This window comes from Oratosquilla oratoria, chromosome 27 (genome assembly GCF_046742065.1).
Source record: "Oratosquilla oratoria isolate Oo_2021 chromosome 27, ASM4674206v1, whole genome shotgun sequence".
NCBI classification, from domain to species: Eukaryota; Metazoa; Arthropoda; class Malacostraca; order Stomatopoda; family Squillidae; genus Oratosquilla; species Oratosquilla oratoria.
Genome location: NC_134803.1, coordinates 43,202,970 through 43,226,401, shown reverse-complemented (window position 1 = coordinate 43,226,401; position 23,432 = coordinate 43,202,970). Strand labels below are relative to the sequence as shown.

General features: G+C 40.1%; 1 protein-coding gene across 1 annotated transcript; it reads right to left on the bottom strand.

The window, feature by feature from the left end:
• Positions 1-1,396: 1,396 nt before the first annotated feature.
• Positions 1,397-23,085, bottom strand: LOC143040000 (uncharacterized). Its single transcript, XM_076210519.1, has 10 exons — positions 22,973-23,085; positions 17,814-17,882; positions 17,552-17,685; positions 17,053-17,253; positions 16,767-16,954; positions 15,926-16,487; positions 13,769-15,815; positions 13,016-13,662; positions 12,513-12,788; positions 1,397-12,396 (listed from the first exon to the last, which is right to left on the bottom strand). Exons 1-10 carry the CDS (start codon positions 23,025-23,027, stop codon positions 1,783-1,785), a joined length of 14,793 nt encoding a protein of 4,930 aa, XP_076066634.1. The 5' UTR covers positions 23,028-23,085; the 3' UTR covers positions 1,397-1,782.
• Positions 23,086-23,432: the final 347 nt, after the last annotated feature.

The following is a 23,432-nucleotide window of genomic DNA, read 5'->3' as shown; positions in this document are numbered from 1 at the left end:
GAGAAAACTCTTGGAGGAATCGAGTGAACCTGAGCATACCGTCCTCACATACGGCTTATACCGTTTTTTGTATACTTGTGGCAAATCTATATAGCACTGCTCCTTATATTGATATGTTAAAAATGTCTTTTAGCAATCAGATCACATATCAGATAGCAATCCCACAATATATAAAATCTATAAAAAAAACTATTTAAATCAAATAAATCTGATTTAAATTAAAAATATATATATTTTTTAAAGATAAAAAAAAAAAAAAATCGCCAACCCTGGTGTCTGCTAACCTCATACAATAATACCTGTTAAGTCCGGCTAAAATTGTCATTTCAAAGCATAACAGTGCCTTAGAAATAGTTTCTTATTTCACTATAAAAGTTTATATTAACTTATACTGCATTGAATAAGTCAATAGTTGATATATTTGTCCTATATACAATTTTAGGTTTCTAGTTTTGATATATCTGTCCAATATAAAATGTTAGGTTAGAAAGAAAGCAATGGCCTCTGCTAGCGGACCCAGGGATCTGGGTGCGCACGTCCTGGTCCTGTGTATAGTAGTCCTTGATATATATATATATATATATATATATATATATATATATATATATAGAGAGAGAGAGAGAGAGGGAGAGAGAGGAGACAATGCAACTATTAAGGACATATCACTTTACAACCTGATTTTTCTGCCAACGAAGTTCATCTTAACAGTTTTCTTTGAGCCAGCCTATCTAGAAGTTGTTTTGTGAATGTGCTTATGCCCGAGTCTCCAGGGGCTTGTTTTTTTTATATTAGTTATGATTGATTTCGTGTTGTTGGTATGAGTGAGAGAAATTAAGGCAATGTCCGGATTTACTGTCTAGATCAGCAAGGTGATGCTACTTTTTGATTGAGTCGTTTATGGTGAGTACTGCGTCCATATGTGTAGCATCAAAGATGGTGTTTTCATATAGTAGCATCTTGAACACTTTAATCCAGTGTTTCCTTAGAATTCGTTCTTCGTCTGTATCGTCATATATTTTATGTGATTTTAATCAGGAATGGAATAGGGGTTCGATTGGTTTCTCATCTGATGTAATTTAAAAATTGTTCCAGTTCATCTGATGCTACATATATATATATATATATATATATATATATATATATATATATATATATATATGCTTTTATTTTTTGTAGTCTTATGTCCTCTTAGGGAATTTAATCAGACTTCTTAAGTGAGAAGACCAAGTTCCTTCTCTAATTGCTGCTTGCTGACTCTAGGTTCTTGTACTTCCAGCACAGTAATTTTAGACGATCAGACTTTTATGTAAAGGCAAGTGTTTGGTAATTAGTGTTTGGAAGAATAATTATATCTGGTATGATTTATTTATTTATTCATTTATTTTTAGCGGGTAAAGTAAGTTTTGACTCACAGGTAAAGGTCATATTTTCATAATGTAAATTATACAGGGAAAATATGGAAAATATTGATATGCATGATTATGTTTATTAGCAATTCATACAAAATATACATGAAGCTTATGTGACATGACTGAGAATATTTATGAGATATTTTGACATGATGCAGTGGTACAACATTGATGATTTCTTACAACGGAAATCTCACCACAGTGGGATAGAATGGATAAGTGAAGGAGATGACCAACATGTCTGTGACGAGGTCAGAAGAAATAAGGACTGGTAGAGAAAGGATCAGGAATGTCTCTTAAGGGTTTGACGAAATGGATTTTTAACTTTTAGTTTAATTTAGACAAAGGATCTAGCAAGAACCAGCAATACAGTTTAGGTTGAAGGGGTGACGAGATTCAGGAAGGAAGAATCTGTCCTGATATGAAAACTGCTCTGTTTCTCTTTTACGAAGGTTCTGTAACCGAACTCGTAGGGAACCTTTGTCCTGACGACTGCGTCAGCGCCGTATTTATAGACACCGTTGACGGTGACGAAGGCACTTGCTTTCTTGCTTTCATCGTTACCCTCATAATGAGAATCAACTATGTAGGATCTGTCGGGGAGCTGGAGGGACATTCGAGGTTGGAACTTGTCTAAGGGGATATCTAAGGCAGCGCCAATTTTCTCAAACCTTTCGATAGGAGTCTCTACAGAAACGTTGGTATGGAATTCGTTTTCAGTGTTACCGAAAGTGGCGTCTACGATGAACATGAAAGGGGTAATTGAGTCAGAATAGATATGTATTCTGCTAGATGAGGCCTTTGAATAGCTTGCTCCAAATTTCATCTTCTTGTATCCCTTGAAAGGGGTCAGAATTTTTAGAGAAGTGTATATGTCGTTTGACTTGTGCTTGAGTTTGAAGAGGCCAGAGAGCGTGTCCTTTGCGTCAGTAAATGCCAATTTGAGCTTAACGTCTTCCGTACTTTGACCATCGATGGTTGCTTCAACTTGAACAGCACCATTTGGAAGGAAAGGCGATTCAGCAGTGATTGAAATTTTCTTGTTATCTTTATCAAATAGCAGGGAAATTTGGTTAATATAATCTGCAAGGGTGATTTCCAGGGATGTCTCAAGTTTTTCTGTAAAACTGAGCTTTGCACCAACGAAGGCTTTCTGGATATCCATGAAAGGTGTGGCGAGATCAAAGTTTACGATTCCTCCAGCTTCTTCCATTTTAGCCACCCCAGTAAGTTCATGAACTTTATTCCCAATAGCTAATTCGAAGTGACCCTCAACGATACTCTGCCCACCAGACACACTTCCCTTGAACATGTAGTTCTCACTAAGGAGGGGTGAAGAAAGATGAATGTCAAATACATAGTCAGTGGAATTATTGTGTGTCACAATCCACGATACCTTGGCTTCATGAGCCCCATCAGGAGTGAGAAGAGTAATGCTAGCTGCACCTTCCTGTAGAAGTAAAATCAAAGACACCTTCGACAAAACAGGTGTATCAATTTCCATTCTGAGGTTAATCTCAGACTCCAGATCGAGGCTAAAGAGTATGGCATGTGTTTCATTTGCTATAAGCACTGAGTTGACATATAACTTAGTGTATGGACTGGTGGGAATAAGAATGTCGAAATCAATCTTACGTGTACCGTCAACAAAGCTAGAGGTGAAAATGAAGTTACATTTAATGTGACGATTCTCAACTTTAAATGCACCATTGATCTCGAGGGATTTGCCCTCCACAGTAGCTGTGATTTTTCCATTCATCTTATCCAGAGCTTGGAAAGTAGTATCTATCATAAAATTGGCACTATTCTTACCTAAATAGGAAGTGTGGATATTCAGTATCACCTTGAGACTTGTATCGGTGATCTCGTACTCAATTTCAGCTTTATGGTTGTTAAGAGAAAACTGGATCTTTAGAGCTTTACTGGGGTTACCTGTTGCGATGAAATCCAACACATAGAACTTGTCAAATTGGGTTGAATCAATGAAAATTCTTGCGGAAGCCTTAGTGTTAGTGATATCATACTTAATTTTTAATATATGTGAATCGGATTGAGCTATAATCTTTAGATCTAGTTGCATAGACTGAATTGGATCGGCCTTGAAAAAGGCAGTGATGGCGAGTTCGGGGAAGGGAGCGAAGGGAGTGACGATTTCGATGCCACCGATGTAGCCAGTGGAAAGAGAGGAACCCTTTACATTGGCTATGAAGCTGAATATCTGTCCAAACACATTGATGTTGCCATGACCATATATATGGCCATTGGTATCCAGGTCAATTTCAGCCACAATCTTTGGGAAAGTATAAGAATAGAATGGGAGAATGATTTCAGCTCTACCAAGAATTCTATTATCCTTGTTTGTCCAAGTGTAGCGCCCTCCCAAGTGATTCAAATTCTCAAAAGGAGTCTCAATGGTGAGTTTTCCCTCGAGGTATTCACTACCCTTAGATTGGAAAAGAGTATCAATCAGAACTTTCTTTCCGAAGACTTCTCCCTCTAGGAGAAGTCCACGTTTTGAATTGTCGTCCGGTAACCCTCCTTTCAATTTGAGTTCGTATTCATTATATCCGAGTTCAGTAAAGAATGCTGTAGTTGAGAAAGAACGTTTTGCTCTAAGTTTGTGGTCGCCCGTGAAGTAGCTAGAAAAGCGTGCTTCCACTCCTTCTGAATCATAGAGGAAATGGACCTGAATATCCTGATCATCGCCTATATCAATTTCTACGTCTATGTACAGCTGATTATAGTTCTTGAATCCATACTCAACTTCGTATTCCATGTTGTGATATCCTTGCTTAGGAAGATCAATTTTCCCGGAGAACCCTTCTTTATAGCCTCTCTCGTTAGGTTTCATCGAAACGGTGACTTCAATATCTGGTCCGTAGCCAGCCGTTAAAGTATACTCTTGGTCATGATAGCCAAGTCCAAATGTCAGGCTCAAACTGTTTTTGTTTAGTGTCCCCTTGAAATAGAAACCATTGTTGTCTTTGAGCTCCAGTTGTGTGCTTAACTTGAAATGGTGGTCGTTGAATTGAAGTTCAAATACACCGTTACGCTCCTGTCCCTGGAGATCGTAGTTAAGACAAGTCATGAAGATCCGGAACTCATCAAACGAGGAACTGGCTTGAAGACGCGCATAAATCTTTTCACGGTTGTGAAAACCTTCAAGATTAAAGTTTATGCTATTGTTTTTGAACAAAACTGAAATACTTGCCAACGTTTCTGGCTCGTTTGTGATACCATGTATGAATTTTTCCATGTTGTAAGATGCAGTTAACGTAATGGGGCTGAAGTCGGGAAGCGTTAAGATGAATTCAATCGAAGTATTATCTGATGACTTCACGTCAACATCAGCAGTAAAGTTGAAAGGAACTTCATTAAGACTCCAATTAACTATAGCTTTTCCATCTCTCCATTGGGCTTCAATTGAAAATTGATGGAAAACCTCAAATGGTGCAGCAATCTTAAGATCTAGTGAACCCTCATTTTCATTCACAGTGTTGTAGTACATTCTTATATCTAAAACATGATCACCTCTTGTATATGTAAAGTAACCTGTCTTTGAATTTTCAGAACTATTGTATTCAGCATCAATGGTGATTTTTTCATACCCCTTGAATGTTGTTTCTATCAGGGTTGCAGACTTAGAATCTGTTGATATGTGTGTCATAGTTATTCTACTGGTAGAATATTCCATAAAAAGATCCACCTGTAGTTTATCTAAGAAATGAGCATCAAATACAAATCTGGAACTTGGGATATTTTCAACATGAGAATTGAAAGCCAGTTCAGCGTATGTGCTGTCAGCCTCATCTTTGAAAATCCATATCAGGCTTATATAAGTCACTTCATTATGACGATACAAAAATTGTGCACAAGAATCTCTAATGTTAGTTGTATCGTACTTTGCTTCAATGCTGACATTCCCGAAAAAGTACGATTTGATAGTAATGTTGCTGTCAAGAATATTTAGGTCTTTGCTCAGGTTCCAGTGGCCATGGTAAGAAGATTTGTATGACCCAATCATAAGAAGTACATCAATAGACTTTATTCCCACTTCTCTAAAGTCATGCTTCAGGACTATCTCAGCAAGACCAACGCCAGCAAACTGTAGTAGAGCACTATTATTGGAGAACTCTGGGCTGAGATCGGTGAAATTGATCTCAAGGAAGTCGTTGATATTGTCATGCTTTAAGTGGATCTTAATGACACATTTGTTGTTGAAATCGATATTTCCATCAAAGTGTATGGTATTGTACTCGAGAATATTGGAGGTGCCTTCCCAAGCAATTTCCATAGTTTTCTCTTCTATATTGAGCTTAAATTTGATAAGTTTGAACTGACCTTTATGTTCCCCATAGATAAAACTACCACTCCCTGTCAGTGAATTATCCTGGTTTTGACTCCATTGTATTTTCAGGTTGAGATCTGGTGTCAAGTGATTGATTTTTAGATGAGCATTCATGTCGACATTCATCACATCAACGTAATTTCCAGTTACTTGAATCAGTAAATAATAATCATGAAGACCCATTCTAAGGCGGTGATCGTGTTTGGTCCCACTTTTTGAGAACTTCCATTCCACCGAAAAAATATCTGCTGGGGCTAGGTTAGTAGTAAGGCTCAGATTAGTCTCTGCAAGGGTTAGTTTTCCGTGACCCTTGAAGATTTTATCGTTTACACTAATGTTAAAGTCGATGGAATCAGATGAAGAGAAATCCCAACTACTTGAAATGTTTTCAAAAAGTTGCATATTTTTATCAGGTGTGGTGTAGTGCAAATCAAACTTTCCAGTCTGAAGCTTCTGTAAGTCTGCCTCATAGTAAATCTCAATTTTGTAAAGTTCATATATATGTGGTGAAAGTTCTACAATAAGTGACCTAGGTGTGGAAGTACGATCAAGGTCCACTTCAGCTGTCATGTCGTATTGATCATGGAAAAGGTTGTCCGTTACTGAGATATGAAAATGCCCTTTCATTGGAAGTTGTTTCATTTCACCCGTGGCTTTGATCGTAATCTCCTTGCCGTCTCTTTCTAATGTGAGAGAAATTATATCGAACTCTTCCCGATGGAGATGAAAAGCGGAATGGTGGGTATCACTTTTGCGGACTTCGACTTGAATGTCATCTATATGTGTGTGTGTATCGTGTCCAATATTGAGGTTGAAAAGAACAAGTTCTCCTTGCTTGAACTGAGCTGTGGCCTTGATATCTTCTTCAGGAGTGGTTTCATAGTGAGCGATTAGGTCCCACAGCCTGTCACGGTGAGTAACAATATGAATATGACCAGCGTTGGGGGTGAAGAGGACTTCAAGTTGATTATTGTACTGGGGATAGGGCATGGTAATATTGAACTCTAGCCTATCAGAGACTTCTGCTTTGAGATGGAAGTCAGAAGAGGAGGATGAAGCTTCCAATTTTGCAGTCTGCTCGGGAATATTGTAGCTAAGATCAATGGTCACTTTCTTGAAGTTCTGGAATGGACTCTGAATGTCGATCTTCATGTTTCCAGCTTGGGCACTTGCTGTGCCTGTCCCATCGAAAGAGATGTTATCATCGTTGACTTGTGCTCCCAAATGCGCTTCAAGCTTCTCGGTGTTGATGTGTCCATCAATGGTAAGGCTTTGTAGTCCTTCAAGTTCACTTTTTAGAGAAATTTCGAATGACTTCCTTGTTCCTCGAGGGACAACATCAAATATTAAGAAGTTATCGTTCCTTTTCCATTCGAAAAATAACCTTCCATTATCACCGACACTAAGAGTCCATGTCAATTTGCGAGCCATCTCGAAGGGAGTCTTTACAATTAATTTAAACGAATGGAAGCTAGCCAAAACGCTGGCTTTTATTTCTTCGTCCTTTACCATTTTAACTCTGACTGAGCGCTTGGCGCGGTCGAGAGTACCTGAGAATTTAAAGTTCTTGAGTTTCTGTAGAGGGGTATTCAAATTAAACTCCATATCATCCCCAACAATATTTCCAGAGATTACGATAAGTTTGTCACCATTCTTTTCGAAGAGGACGTCCACATTCTTGTTCTTAACTGTAAGATCGATTTTGGTAAACATCTTGATGACTCTCCAACCTTTGATAGGCGTTTCAATCATGAGAGTGACTTTACCTTTTTTACCATTAAGGTAGCCTCCAAGGGAAAATCCGTACAAATATTCATTGAGGGCAAGACTACCTAAAAGAAGTTGGTCTTTGTTGTTTACATCGTACTTTGCAGAGAAGAAAAGAGTTTCAAAACCAGTAAAGGGGAGAGACATAGATGCACTTATCTCTGATGTTGGTCCAGATAGACGGAGATCAGCTGTAACATGATAGCTGAATTCGTTGTGGAAAATTTTCACAGAAATATCCTTCTTCTCATTGTTCCAGTTGTAATTGGCATCAAGAGAAACAAACCTAAGGTTATCGAAAGGAGTGGTCATTGCAAAAGTTATCTGCTCCTGTTTGAGAGCAAACTCGCATGTGGATATATATTGCCCAAACTGAATGATGGCCTCTCCAGTTTTCTTAGATGTATCTAGATTGGCCTCGATTAGGGTAGTGTCGTAACCCTCAAATGGAGTCTTAAACTTCATCTGAAAACTTGTCTTGCTAAAATGACCATATGTGACAAATGTCCAAGTCTGGATATTTTTCTTAAAGTTGAAGCTTGCTTCAAGTTTGTTTTGTTTTTTGTCAATATCAAGGTTGTAGCTGGCCTCAAATGTCTGAAAGCCTTCTATGGGAGTTTCGATTCTAAAATATCCACTGTTCATATTGTAACTAGCTTCAAATGATAATCCCTTAATTGAGCCGTCCTTCTCGACCGAGATACCGCACTTCTTAACGTCAGACATGATGTCATATTGGATGTTAAGGGAAACCTCTTTCCACTCGTTGAATGGAGTAGCAATAAAAGCATATATGTAGGACTTTAGAGGACTGTAGCTGGCACGAGAGTTTATCTCGAAAGTTTCTCCATTACGTTGTAAAGTAGTAAAGACCTCCAGGTCCCTTTCTTGAAGATTGTAATGTCCTTTCATGGATAAATCAGCAATAAACTTAAAAGGAGTTTGCAGGGTGAATGATACTGAATAAGGAGTAAGGTGGTATTCGGCGACAAATTGGTAATTTTCGTTCTCTTTAGAGACTTCCATTTCTATATGATTATTGCTGACACTGCCTGAGACTGACATTTTCCCGTATCCAGAAATAGGTGATGTGGCGGAGAGAGTAAGAACCTTCTCATTGATGTCTACTAAACCATTGAAGAAATACTTTTCACTGTTCTTTTCCAGGTATGCCAAAGCATTGTGCTGCATGTTGACTTTAGCGTAGTGTCCACTTAATCGGATGGTCTCAAATTCTTTCATTGGAGTAATCACACTGATTAAGAAACTGCTTTCTTGTATTCTTGCCTCAACGCTTATTTTGTTGTCTACGTTCTCTCTGACGATAGAGAAATTAGCAGTCTTAACCTCACTATTGAAGTCAACGAGGGCGGTCAAATCAATTAAACTGAATCCCATGATGGGAGTCTTCATAGTCATCATAATCTCACCTGTCCGGTCCGATCTCTTACCGGCTAAGTTCATGGAATAAACTTTTTTGTTGCGCACAAAGGAAAGATTGACTTCTTTCATTTCCTTGATCAAATCTGCTTCCATTGCTAAATAAGTGTTAGACATTTCAACAGTCTTGGTGTCGATTTCAAGCTTCAACTTCGGAGTTAATTTGTTCATAAGGAGAGAGCCTTGCACCTGGTACTTATCAGAGGATTTGCTCAGATCAGCTTTGAAAATCATATGTGAATCAGTCAAATTGTAATGCATACGTAATTCAGCGTTCTCCCATCCTGAGAAAGGAGTTTCAACTAAACCAAAGATGGTGTGATCGTCAGCATGAAGGGTTACAGAGTAAGTGTCCTTAACACCTTCCTTCTCCATAACAATACTGAAGGAGTAAGGATCAGCAGAGAAATCTAATTGGCCTTCTAAGATGAGAGAGGTCCATCCCGCTAGCGGAGTAACAATGGTTGCCACGGCTTTGCCTTTGAATTTGCTCTCGTGTGTGACGATTAGAGCCCAGTGATAGGTTTTATCGTCACAAAAGGTCTTGATATTAACTGTCTTCACTTCACTTTTCATATTCCATTTAGCATTGCCACCTAGTCGACAAGCAGGCTCAAAGGGAATATTAATCTCCATTGACATTTCAGGAGCCATCAGGTCTTCTAAATTCACAAAGGCTTCAAATGAAAGTTGTTTGGAGCCTAAGTTGGATTTGAAATTGACAGATTTATTTATGCCTTGAAAATGATACGTGGCCTCGATAGTAAAGTTTTCATAGACAGTGAAGGGGGTGGTAACATCAATAATTATTAGACCTTCTTCGCTCTTAATTTGAACTTGTCCGTTTAATTCAAACTTATGTTCATTCCTGAAGACAGAGGCAAAGATGGTAGAGCCAGAAAAAAGAAGAGAGCCGCCAAAAGTTTCCCATCCAGAAAAAGGCGTTGATCCCTTTATGGTTATTTGTTCGTTCTCCGCCGTTGCATAAAATTTCATTTCTTGAGAATTGCACTTCAAGCTGATATTGACGTAGTTCTTTTCCTCGAAGGCATATTCAAGTGAGGCTTGGAGATCCTTCAGAGTAGTCACTGGAGACTTTAAGTTGACGTGTACTTGTGCTTTGGACATAGAAGGATCATACTGCCAGTTAGCAGAGAAATCACCTGTCCTTCCATCTAGATCGACACTGATGCCGACTTCTCCAAATGATAATTTACCCTGAAGAGTGTAGTGATGGTCGTTCACTGCCAAGGTGGTTGAAACGGTATAGGGCATATTACTTAACACATATTTGGTAGATAGAGAAAGTCTGCTAAGTTTTTCATAAGGAAGCTCAACTAATGTGATCACTTCACCTTCTCTTTCTGATCCGGTAATAGTGCTCTGTATTCTGTATTTGTCTTGGTATGCGAAAGAGAGATCAAGATGTTTGACACTGGGCGTAATATCGTAAGCTCCTTTGATTTCGATAGGGTGCGTCAGGTATGTAGTGTCCAGTTTGGCAAGACCATGAATCCCAGATTCACCTTGAGCACCTTTAAGAGTCAGGGAAGCCTTATTTTTCCCCAACATAACAGAAGCCATAAGAATTTTCTTTTGAGCCAAGGCTAAGCTCCCTTCCATGGTAAGTGGATGGAAGAATGGAGTGTCAAAGTGGATCATAATATATTTCGCTTTTTCATCCTTCCTCAAGACGACTGATGCAGTTATCTTTCTTGTTGGTGTATATTCAATAGTGAAAGTGGCCTTGACCTCATTCTGGCTTTGTTGGTAATCTAAAAATAACTTCAAATCGTTCGTATAAGGTGTTTTTAAAGAAAGAGAAGCATCAATCTTGTTTTGGTTTTCGTCTCTTTTCATATTGAAAGAAATCTTTGAACTTATGACATTGTCATTTAAAGTGTACTCAAGGTTGTGCACAAAATGGAGTCCAACAAGTGTTTGTTTGTTTTTCAATATATATATATTATTAATACTTAAAGTGTTCTCCCAGTTGAATGCATCCGTAAAGAGGAGCCCATGATTAAGTACAAGTGAGGATTGACCCTTTGTAATGAAGATATTAGTCTCGTACATTTTCCCTTCATTTACATGGTCAAAAGATACTTTTAGCTCATGGAGTTGTTTCACGGTAGATGTCACTCCAACGTTAAGTTTGACCACCTTGGCAGAAGTATCTAGAACCCCATTTGCAGCAATGAGAATCTGATTATCATTGACATCAAAGTCAATATTGGAGTTAAGAGTATTGTTGATAAATTTGTGGTCGACAAGAGTTTTGACTTTGATAACTGGACTGCTGATGCTTGTTGACAGCTCAAACTCACTAGTAGAGGATACCTTGCCGGTGGAGTGAACCTTCACAATCCCAGATGTAGACCAGATACGAGATATCTCGAAATTTGTGGTAAAGGAAACCATATCGTGGTTATGGACGAGGGTAAGAATGAGTGGATGAGTGAAAGGAGTTGTAAAACGAAGATCACCAGTAACAGAAGTCGTATCTTCAGTTACTTTCTTCTCCCCACTGATATTTAGAGTTATACATTCTTCATCTTTGTTGATCATAGTGTGAAGAGTGAGGCTTGAATCATCCAAATTGTAGTTGAGATTACCAGAAATTTTGGGTATGATTTGCACAGGCATATCCATCTTACAGGAAAGCGTAATGGCTTGTTTATCAGAAATGTCGATATACCCCTTAATAGTAACGGCTGCGAGGGTCTCCGAATCATAAGAAGCTTCAAATGCGATAGCCAGATCTTTATCTTTTAGAGTATTCTTGAAAGAGACCATTAAGTCTTTGGTGAATGGAGACTTGAAAGTAAGTTCCATGAGAGGCCCCGCGGCACTGTAAATAGAGTTGAAGTTACCCTGGAGTTCTTGGTCTTTCCATTTACTAATAAGATTGGATTTAATGATGTTATCATCCATTCGATAATGGAATGATATTTTGGCTTGTTCATAATTGACAATGGTACTTGTAAAAGATATTTCGGACACAAAGATGTGGCTGAGGGAAGAGCCCTCGTAGGTACCAGCCATGGAAAAGTTAAGCTCTTGATCTTCGTCCCACGTAGCGGTGACACTGCTTCGGAGCTGAGTGCCATGTGTATGGAAAATGATAGAAGCATGTTGCTTCTTGTATCCAGTAAATGGAGTCTCAATCATAACTGAAAGAGACTTTTTCTCATCTAAAGAATAACTTACGATGGATGTAATCCTCTGGTCAGGTGTCCACTGAGCTTCTAGTTGGAGTTGACCTTGATTGAGCTGTCCTCCAAGAAGGAATTCGTTGTCTAAATACTTTAGAGATCCATGAACAGCATTAGGAAGAATCATTCCAGTCATGTTAAAGACTTTAGACGGGTCGTTGTCCTTGTCCCAGAAAGCAATAACATAAATAGTCTTCTCCTTACCTGTGGGCACTATCTGTAATTGAAATGAAAATACATTTCATGAATGAATGATTGATTGTTGCATGTGAATGCAATAGGAATATCTGAAATCACTTGGTAAGTAAATCTAATTAAGAATTTTCTGCTCACCTTTGCATCAAGAGTCATGTGCTTGAGGACGTTGATATCCAGAAAGAGGGAGGTATGACTAGCGTCGGCTTTAACTGTGATGTGTCTATCATTCATGTTGAAGAGAAGATTAAGAATGGCATTGTCCTTGCTGGCTACAGCGGATGTATCTATTATTGCCATCTGACCCATACCGTTGAAATAACCACCAATTTCAAGGTCAAATTTTGTAGGAGTAGATTTGTTCTTTAGGTTGATTTCAAAGTTGACTTCGTTGGCCATCAGCTTGCCACTCATCTGAAATATATTGAAAATGATTACAAGCCATGTTAACTTTATCTGGTCTGATTGATCCAGGGCAATACCTAACTGCCATGGAGATTACATTTGAGAATATATACATGTCTCTATTATAGTATAAACAAATGTGTGCAAATATACACATTCACACACACACATTACTAATCCCAGGGTACACATTCTCCAGTAATTGCTTGATATAACAATGGAACTACGGTACTCACTTTGGCATTATATTGACCTTCTGAAATCCTGTTGAATGATAAAGCAGACGAAATTGTACCCTCGGGAATAGTGATAGAATTGAGGACATTATATTCTAAGGTCGAGAAAGCAAACCGTGCCTTTTGCTGAATTTCAAGTTGTTTGGACAGACGAAGCGTGAACGCATTGTCAAGTACTTGTTTGTTATGGAGGTATTGTTGGAAGAAAAGGATATCTACGCTATGAGCGGGACATTGAACAGCCAGACGAGTAGTCAGGTTCACGTGGTCATCTTGAACTCGGTCGTATGACCAAATGTACTCAGCGTTCCAGACTACGGGGCCATTTGTCAAATTAGCTTTGGATTCCACATTTCCGGGGGACAAGACTGAGTGTACATTAGATTCAATGAAAGCGCCAGGGAATTGGGAGGGTCTGAAGGAGAAGTTGAAAGAGTAAGTATTGGTGGTGTTTTCTTCTTCCTTTTGAAGAAGGAGAGAGTGCGTGACGATGTGTTTTGTTCCCTCCATAAATGAATACTCCATGTCGAATTGGGAATTCAAGGCGTTGTCCTCTATTCGGGTGAACCCCTTGAAGGATGCATCCAAAAATGGCGACTCTAAAGAAGTTTCCCCTACCATTTTTTTAGGTTCTCCATCAATAGCGGCTGAAAGAAGAAAATTATCTGAAAATATGTTACTTGGGTGAAAATTTTCTTTGGATAAAATGATTGGTTAATTGTGTGATACAAAATGAAGCTACAGTGGACTTACCGTGAAAAATTATGGGTTTCGGGGTAAGCTCGGTGATTAATACATCTGTTACATATATTTTGTTCTTTCTACTTGAGAGGAAAGTACCTTGCAATTTAAAGAGCTGATCCTCATGTGAACTAATTGTTAATGTAGATAGATGTCTGACTTGTATATTGTCACGTTGGGTTGATAAAGTGAAGACAAAAGTGTAGGTTTCCTTTTGTCCTGTGATAATTTCAAGGTCAATTATTTTTTCCTCGGCGTTCAGCTGGTAGCCTCCATGTGCTTTTATTTCTTTCAGAGGAGTGTAAATGTTAAGATCGAGAGCGTTTTCTTGCCGGGAGAGAATAAGCGAGATCTTTCGATCTGTGAGGGATGCCGGTGTGTCGAAGAGTAGGGAGATGGTATTCTCCGAGCGCCTGAATCGGAAGATGTAGGAGGAGTGGCTGTCGGTTTTTTCCAGGTAGACATTAACTCCCATGGGTGCAAGGAGAGGAAAAGAGAAAGAATCGGTCTTGATGGGTGGATAGTTTACAGCCCCACAAATTCTCATTCCAAGGAGAGTAGAGGCTCCTGAACATCCTTTAATCTTATTTTCATGCCGATATTGGGCTTGAGTTTCTTGATCTCCATCGTAGTAGAAAAATTGGTTGCCTATATTCAAAATTTCAACCTTTTCCTTTGGCATATTGAAAGCCATATCAACCAGTTTTCCTTCCTTTATTAGCATTTTACCGTCGAGAAATGTGGAAGACTGAAGGGTAGAGACCATCTTAACACCTGATCTAGACACAAAGGCGTCAACATGAATACTACTGGCCAGCTGAATAGCAGCTGATGGCTGGATATGACCCTGGATATTGATGTCCGTGAGACTCCTTGGCTGGAATGTTCCAGTCATATTAAGTCCAAGCGTTGTTGTTCCATTGAGCTTTAGAGTTATCGGGAGTCCGGATATTGAAGGCAGTGAAAAATGAGTGTCGATGATACCAAAGGATTTTACGTATTCAATCTTATCCTTACGAGAAAGGTCCAGGAGCAGGTCCATAGGACTGGAGTAATCAGACTTCCTAAATAGATCTGAAAGGCCATGCAGATGTTTGTAATATATTTCGTTTCCAAAAAATCTTAGGTAAAGTGACCCATGCGATCTATCTTTTTCATCTAACACTGATTCAAGGTTAGTTTGCTCCTCGTCCTTGTCTTCGCGGAAGTTTTTGAGAACTGCAGAAACAGTTTCCTCTGGGTAATAGCCATTGGGGCCGAAAAAACGCTCAACGTAATCTTCCAGGCCTTCAAATCGACCTCCGATCTCAAAAAAGTTGATCGATTCACCAAAGAGATCCATAGTTAAATTGAGCATAGCGGAGCTGGGTAAGTAGGATTTGCCAGAAAAAATTACATTGCTTTCAAAAGTAGCTCCAGCATTTATCTCGTTCATAAAAAAGGATGACTCAAAGTTGCGCGAGAGCTTCAGAACGGAAGCATTGAATTTATTCTTCAGTAGATCTTGGCCAATCAGATCATGCATCCAGAGTTTACCTGGAGCAGCTGACTCGTACAGATTAGTTAAGTGACTCCAGACAAAAGAACTAACTTGGTTGACGGCCTCCGAGTTGAGGCGATCCTTTATGATTCTGATGACTTCCTTGTTGGGGCAAGTCATAATTGCCAAGTAGGAAGCAATACGCACTTCTGGATCTTGATTAATGTCATTGAACACGGGTAACAGGGTCGATCGACTGTAGTGGCATGGGGTATGTCGCCAGGCCTCAAGGGTAGCAATACGGACTTCCATGTCATTATTTTCAGTAAAACACTTCTTGAGGATAGAGTCTGCATTTACCCATCGACCGGCGTTGCCAAGAGCTTTAAGGGCCACAACAATCCTCTCTTTTTCCTCATCCGTGGAGGAACTACAAGCAGAACCAAGCTGAGCTTCAAAAGTAAGGAGAAGTCTTTCAACGCCGGCTTCCTTTTCACAAGCAGGATTTTTTGCACAGTAGTTGTTGATGAGCGCCGAAACTCCCAGCATACCTTGTTTGTTGAGAAGTGTGCCCATTGTCTGTAAAAGAAAAAACAATATTTGTCTTTATGAATTAGGGCAGTGATGTATTGCATTGCAAGTACCTATTAATGCAGGGAACGAGACATAATGTAAGAATCCAAACTCACTGCCAATGCATCGAAGATATCAGAGCTCGGGTTTTTGACGAATGCAAGAGACGTGAACCAAATATTAATGTCGTCCTCACTGATGAGTTCATCCCTCACCATGTCACGCAAGATTTCAGCGGATGCAGGCGTGATGAGAAGAGGCATTGCATCAACAAGGAACTTGTGTTTGTTGGTATCCTTGTTTCTCTCAAGAAGCGATGCGAGCTGCGTGTAGGTAAGACCTTTAAGAGTGGCTACCAGTTCATAGAAGATGGATGGCGTATTGATATTCTGGTCTTGTCTGGAGGACTCCAGCTGCTCTAGGATGGTAGTAGCCGTCTCTAGCTTAGCATTAGTTTTTTTAGGTTCAGAAGAGTCAAATGTGAGGAGGGAACATTCTGAAAAATCGTCCCCTCTAGCCGGTGAAGACTTGCTTATGGAGGTGAAGACCAGATGAGTCTCAATTTTGGTGACTGTACCGCTATCATGGTTAGAGAAAGGGCGGTACTGGTGGCTTTCTTCACATTCTGATTCCTTCAGCACGCCGTTCTCAAATTTCTGGTGGCAATTTTGTTCACTCCTAATTGGGTGAGATAGTATCGTTAGCAGTATATAGCCTTAAGATAGAGAATTATTAATATTTTACTTATATATTTGGTTTTCATTCTTCCTGCCCTGTGTAAACTTAAGTGTTATCAGGTCGTACATACAGTTTTTATTTCCACAATGTTGTCTTATTCTATGGTTGAAATTGATCATGCATGATATATTCTCTAGAATTGTCACCTTATTTACTTTACCCTGAGATCCATAGCGCCCTGGGTAGCTAAAGGATAAAGGAGAATTTGAGATTGATTACCTCAATATTGGCAAGGACTGAATTGGAGAGGTGCTGGTGTAGCTAGACGTGGCGAAGTAGGCAGTACGATCAGGACGAAGAGTACAAGAGTCGAAATCTTTTGTTTTATAGTAGTCTGTAGTTGTGCCATTGACTCGAGCCAGGTATTTTGTGGTGCATTTACCAGTTATATCTGTTTCTTCTAAAATCTGAAATATGAAGTCTCGGGTGTGAGATCTCTTACAATAGTGTGAAATGTCATTCAAGATGAGTAGATTCTTATTTATTTATTTTCTAGATTGCTCACCTCCTCATCAGTTTTAGTCATAGAGGTTTGGAAAGCAGAGAGAACTCCTTTTTTGAAGTTCATGACCCAAGCTGGTTCTTCCTTTACTCCGCACACACTACTCACGACACCATTCTGGAAGGAAAACTTGAGAGGCACCTTGCTCAGAGCCTCTGCAAATTTCGAAGAACGGGACGATCCTACCAGCTCAATGTCGCTCAGCTGTGAAAAAATATATATAGAGAGAGAAGTTGTATATGAACTTGATTCATATTATTTGTTAATTCTAACATATTTCCTTCATTTAGGCGTACATTATAAGTGAAACTAGGGATTTTCAACTTGTTTGTGTATCTCATACTTGGCGCTGTTCTTTCATTTCGGGAAGATCACTTCAACAGTGAAATCAATCGTTGTGAATCCACGACCTCTAATTTTTTGCTTGTGACCATACATGTGAGACTCTTTTACTCCTTAGGCATGGACCACAGGTTGAGAACAACTGAGATACTCTACTTACCCTAAGGATGTATTCACATGGAGCAGAGATATCGAAATGGGCCTTAGAGTTTATCAGAACTCGAGATTCCCCATCAAAAGCTCCAAGTAAGGTCGTGGTTGTGTCCACAGTGTAGTTGTAGATATAGCTCCTTCCTGATAGGATTTTGTAGAGTGATATAGAGACAGTCGTGACATTTCAGAAAAGGAGCGAATATATTGGAACGTTTTTCATCAATATTTTGTTGAAGCAAGATCACACTGCAATATTTGAAAACCCTCACCTGACACATAGTCAAATTTGTCAGCAATTTCACTGGAGAATGAGCAAATGCCACGCTTCTCGGCTGGCACTGTAGAGATAAAAAAATATATATACTCAGTTGAGGAAAAAATCAGCTTGTTTGTGCAAATGCAATAGGGTCTTAAACAGTACTTACGAAGTTGTATGCAGAGATTAACAATAATTTTCTTTCATAGTGCCCAATAGGTGAGAATAATTTGCATTACAATGTTTCAATTAACTTAGAGGTATTCCATAAAATATTATAAAAAAAAAAATACATTATTAACAGAGTATTTTTAACATTTTGATAGAAAATATAGCATGCAACCGACAAATGAAAGAATGTGATAGTGCCGGTGGACACAAAATTTTATTTCGTAACAAGCACCTGGCTTACGCCAGCCCTGGCTACGCCAGGGGTGTTTGGCCTTCGGCAAGACCCGCTGCGCGGATCGCTCGCTTCGCTTTCGTGTTACACGGGCAGTTCTAATCTTTAATTGTTGGTCTCTGTCATAATAAAAGTATAGGTCCAAACACGAATTATAATTTCTCCCTTCCGGCGCCCCTGGAAACGGGCAGAGGCATTGTGTCCAACGTGCAACCTTGACCACGATTGGGGTACATACATACATATACCAAGGCTTTTTCCCCCTTCCAAGGGAGGTAGCCAAAAAGGGAAAGGCATAAAAACACTCCCACCCATTTCATCCCTAGATACACTCCACATCCCTCCCACCCTTCCTCTCATCTGAGCACCTCCTGGATGACGGGTCATCCCTGCACCCTGCCCACCGCCCTGGGTCAGAAGCAGTGTCGCAAGACACAGTACATCCACAGCAAGGCCGCTTCATTTAATCGGCGACCCCCCCGTCCCCCTTTGCATATAAGGTGAGGACGGGGAGAAATCCCTTCGGGCTGCGTCAAAATTTACTCACACATACTACCCCACCCCCCATCATCCATATACAACCATTCTCCACTCACCTCTGTCTTCCGTCCTCTCCCTTCCTTCCTCAACAGACATTCCCCTCTTCCCCACAGCCCCCTTCACCCCATCCATCCACCTCATCCTAGGACGTCCCCTCATGTTCACTCCCTCCACATCTGCCTTCCATACCTCTTTTACTAGTCTTTCTTCACTCATTCTTTCCATGTGTCCAAACCATCCTAATATTCTTTCATCAACCCTATCTCCCAAATCCTTTTTCACCCCTGTTCTCCTCCTCACCTCCTCATTTCTCACACTATCCAGCCTAGTAACCCCCATCATACTTCTCAGACACCTCATCTCAAACACATTCAAACTCCTTCTCTCTTCTTCTCTTATGTTCCACGTTTCTGCCCCATACAGTGCTGTTGGCACAATCACTCCTTCATACAGTCTCCTCTTCGCATCCATTCCCAAATGTCTATTCCTCATTACACTCTTTAAACCACCAAGACATTTACTCGCTTCTCTCAATCTACATTCTACCTCCACCTTCACTCCACCTTTTCCTGCTACACTTGCACCCAAGTATCTAAAACTATCCACTTCCTCCAGTCGCTCTCCCTTAATGTTCACTTCCAGTCTACTGCCACTTTCACCCCTTGGTACAATCTCATCACCTTACTTTTACCCACATTTATCTTTAGCTTTCTTCTATCACATACTCTCCCAAACTCTGCCACCAGCTTCCTCAATCCCTCCTCTGACCCTGCCACAAGCGCAGTGTCGTCCGCAAACAACAGCTGGCTCACCTCCCACTTTTCTCCATTTTCTTTAACCATCTCCAATCCCTGACTCACTACCCTAGCATTCACCTCTCGCACCACCCCATCCATGTATAAGTTGAACAGCCAGGGCGACATAACGCATCCTTGACGAAGTCCCACCTTTACTTCAAACCACTCACTCTCTCCATTTCTAATCCTAACACATGCTCTACTACTCTCATAAAAACTCTTAACAGCTCTTAACAGCTCCCAAAAGCTTTCTTTTAAATGTCTTGAACCTACGCTCTAAATAGTACAACTGGTATTGCCTGTGTCCTCTTCCACCATTACCACATTTTTTTTTTAGCCTGCGTAATAGTGCTTCTTGAAATTTTCTACAACCTTGGAAGAAATACGAACACCAAGAACTTCGAGATCTTCGAGACCTTCCAGAAATTCGAGACCTTCCAGAACTTCGAGACCTTCCAGACATTCGAGAACTTCGGCACTTTCGAGAACTTCGGCACTTTCTAGAACTTCGGCACTTTCGAGAGCTTCGGCACCTTCGAGAACTTCGGCACCTTCCAGAATTTCGGCACCTTCGAGAACTTGAACACCCTCGAGAACTTCGGCACCTTCGACAACTTCGACGCCTTCGAGAACTTCGGCACCTTCGAGAACTTCGGCGCTTTCGAGAACTTCGGCGCCTTTGAGAACTTTGGCACCTTCGAGAATTTCTTCACCTTCGAGAACTTCGGCACCTTCGACAATTTCGGCACTTTCGAGAACTTCGAGAACCTCGACACCTTCGAGAACTTCGGCACCTTCGAGAACTTTGACACCATGGCTTAACGATGATCGTTCTTTACTCAACGATGATCGTCCACGGCTCAACGATTATCGTCCATTGCAAAACGATGATCGTTCAGGGCTCAACGATGATCGTCCATGACTCAACGATGAGCGTCCATGGCCTAACAATGATCGTCCACGGCTCAAGGTTGAGTCGTCGAAATCGATGAAATGACTTTATTGATTCCTTGATGGAGAAATCCTTGCAAGTTTGATATAACGTTGGAAATTTAGCGGCATGTTCTCGTTTTAGAAACACAACTTGCTTTTTGTTTTTCGACAGGTGCTGTTTTGTTATTTTTTCGTTTCTGTAACCCATTTCCAAAAATGGCGGTTTCTTCGTTTCATTACTGCTGAAGTTTCAGGCATCTTTCACAGGTTGAATGTACACGTGCCCTTGATATCACGTCGGGCCCTGCCAAAAAAATCGAATAGACCTTTACTCTCGGACAGGGGTCAGCGTGTCCGCATTCTGCCGGGTTCTGACGGATTGGGAAAACCGATCGGGTCACAGATTTTTAGTAATAGATACTTTAAGATTTATTAACCGGTTTAAGAAACCACACTAAAACACAAAATCACACTACCCAATTGTACACCATAGTCAGGGAAGACAAAATCCCTGATGCACATAATCTCCAACAAAATAAAATTAATTACTAACAGACGCCACAACAGAAATAATCACAATACAATTAAAGAAATGTATACAATATCACAAACATGTATATACCACCATCATATCCTCCAGGGCTACTCGCACTAATTCCAACAACTCAGTGCGCTAACAAACCATATACTGGAAGATGACATGGATCCACAATACCTAATATGTGTATACACACAAACAGCAGATTAAAGAAGAAATGAAATACGAGAACAGCTCCCCTACCTAATCATACTAGAGACTCCAGCAACCGTACCAGTACACAGCTTCCCCAGTACAACCAACTGACAACATCCTCAGATATGTCATTGTGCTCACCCTCCCTCCAACCACATATAACACAGTAAATTAGACATGATATCTACTCAGACCATTTACCAATAAAGATCACCATATATCGGGAAGGAAAAAAATCCTACACAAAATAATTACAAATTGCAAGAAAGCAAATTTGCAAGAAAATTATATATATATATATATATATATATATATATATATATATTTATATATATATATATATATATATATGTACATTCAACTACATTATTATTATTATTTTTTTTATTTTATTTTTTTTTTTTTTTTTTTTTACTTTAATTTCATGTCATCACTATCAATACTGACAAGGAGCTCGACGGAGACATATGCGGAAACTGATACGTAGTGAAACCAAGAACTCGAACCCAGCTCAGACGTAACAAGTGAATAGTGACAAACCACTGCGCTCTCTTGATAGCGCAGTGGTTTAAGTCATATATATATATTTATATATATATATGTGTGTGTGTGTGAGAGTCTACTAGTACCCATTTTTCATCCGTAGACAAAACTATAAGAGATCACAATGACTTTAATGAAATCCAACAAGAAACACAAATCTGGAGAGAGAGGGGTTATGAGAAGGTTAATCAGTGCAGTCCCCGACGGAGCAGTACTCCCACCATCACTGTTTAACCTCTTCACAAGTGATCTCCCTACATCAAATCTAAGGCATGACATAAGAACACTCACTATACAAATGACCATAAATACTAACCCAATACAGAAATCATAGATCGGCTCCTATAATGTCGCAAACTTATTTTTGACAAACTAGAACAGCGACTATGAAAAATAGAATGGAAACATGAGGCAAGGAGACGCATGTGTGTATAAGGTCACACAGTGCCCACAGGTCGGGCCATGTGAGTAATAACTGTTGATCACAACTCCAGCACTTGATCCGAGGTAATGGTGATTCTCTCTCACACACATAATCCCATTTCAGCATTTCAGAGATGAAGAGTCGCCATGGCACATGAAGTAATCGAACAATGAACTTATACAATAGGAGACCAAAGCACTGCTAACTAAAATGAGAGAAAAAAAAAAGGGCCAAAGTTTAATGGTTTCCTTTTTGAAATGTTGGAAAGGTTAGCGCTGTGGTCTATCTATCATTGTCAAGTCAAAGAATTTGTTCGCGGTGAATCGTTTGAAAAGAACATTTGCTTTTGATTTAGAAACTTCCACTTTTTCTAATCCACGAAAACGAAATTCGAAACGTTAATGCAGACACTTCATCGATTTGGAAAATTTCTGTTTTCTTGAAGATTTAAAAAATCTAAACAACACTCGAGAGTCACTAAGGGTTTTCCAGAGGTTACCTGTGAGTCACCAAGTGTCTTCAAGAAGTTTCCTGCTAGAGTCACTAAGAGTCTTCCAGAGGTTACCCGTGAGTCATTAAAAGTCTTCCAGAGATTACCTGTGAGTCACTAATAGTCTTCCAGAACCTGTGAGTCACTAAATAGCTTCCAGAGGTTGCCTTTTGGAATCACTAAGAGTCCTCCGGAGGTTGTTACATTTACATTTACATTTACTGAAGGTCTTACGAAGGTTACCTGTCAGTCACTAAGAGCGTTTCATAGATCACCGGTTAAAATCATTAAGGGTATTCCGGAAGTTACCTGCAATAGCGGAGACTACAAGAGCCCCGACGAAGAGCACCGAAAACCAGCGCATGGCTGCTCACACACACACACACAATCCCTGACGGGTCTCAATCAGGTTCTCACTATGACCGTTTTCTGTACCACTTGTCCATATATAGGTATATATATACCTACGTACTTATCAAGGCTCCCTTGGCAACCAGATAAGACGCCTGAAGATAGACTGGGTTGGAAGTGGTCTGTCGCCGTGGGGTGGGGTCGGGATCTTTCGTTTCATCTTCAGTTCCTGTATCGTGGAAGGATCAAGAACTGCTCCTCCACGGAGAAAGGATTGCGGTCCAGCTGGTCTGGAGGAAGACATTAGGGCAACGCCTTCTCCCTCCGTACACCTCCAACCCTTCCCTCCCGTTTACACCTTAAACCCTTCCTCTCACCCCTCTCCCACATTTCCTCTCTTCCCTTCCCCCCTACACCT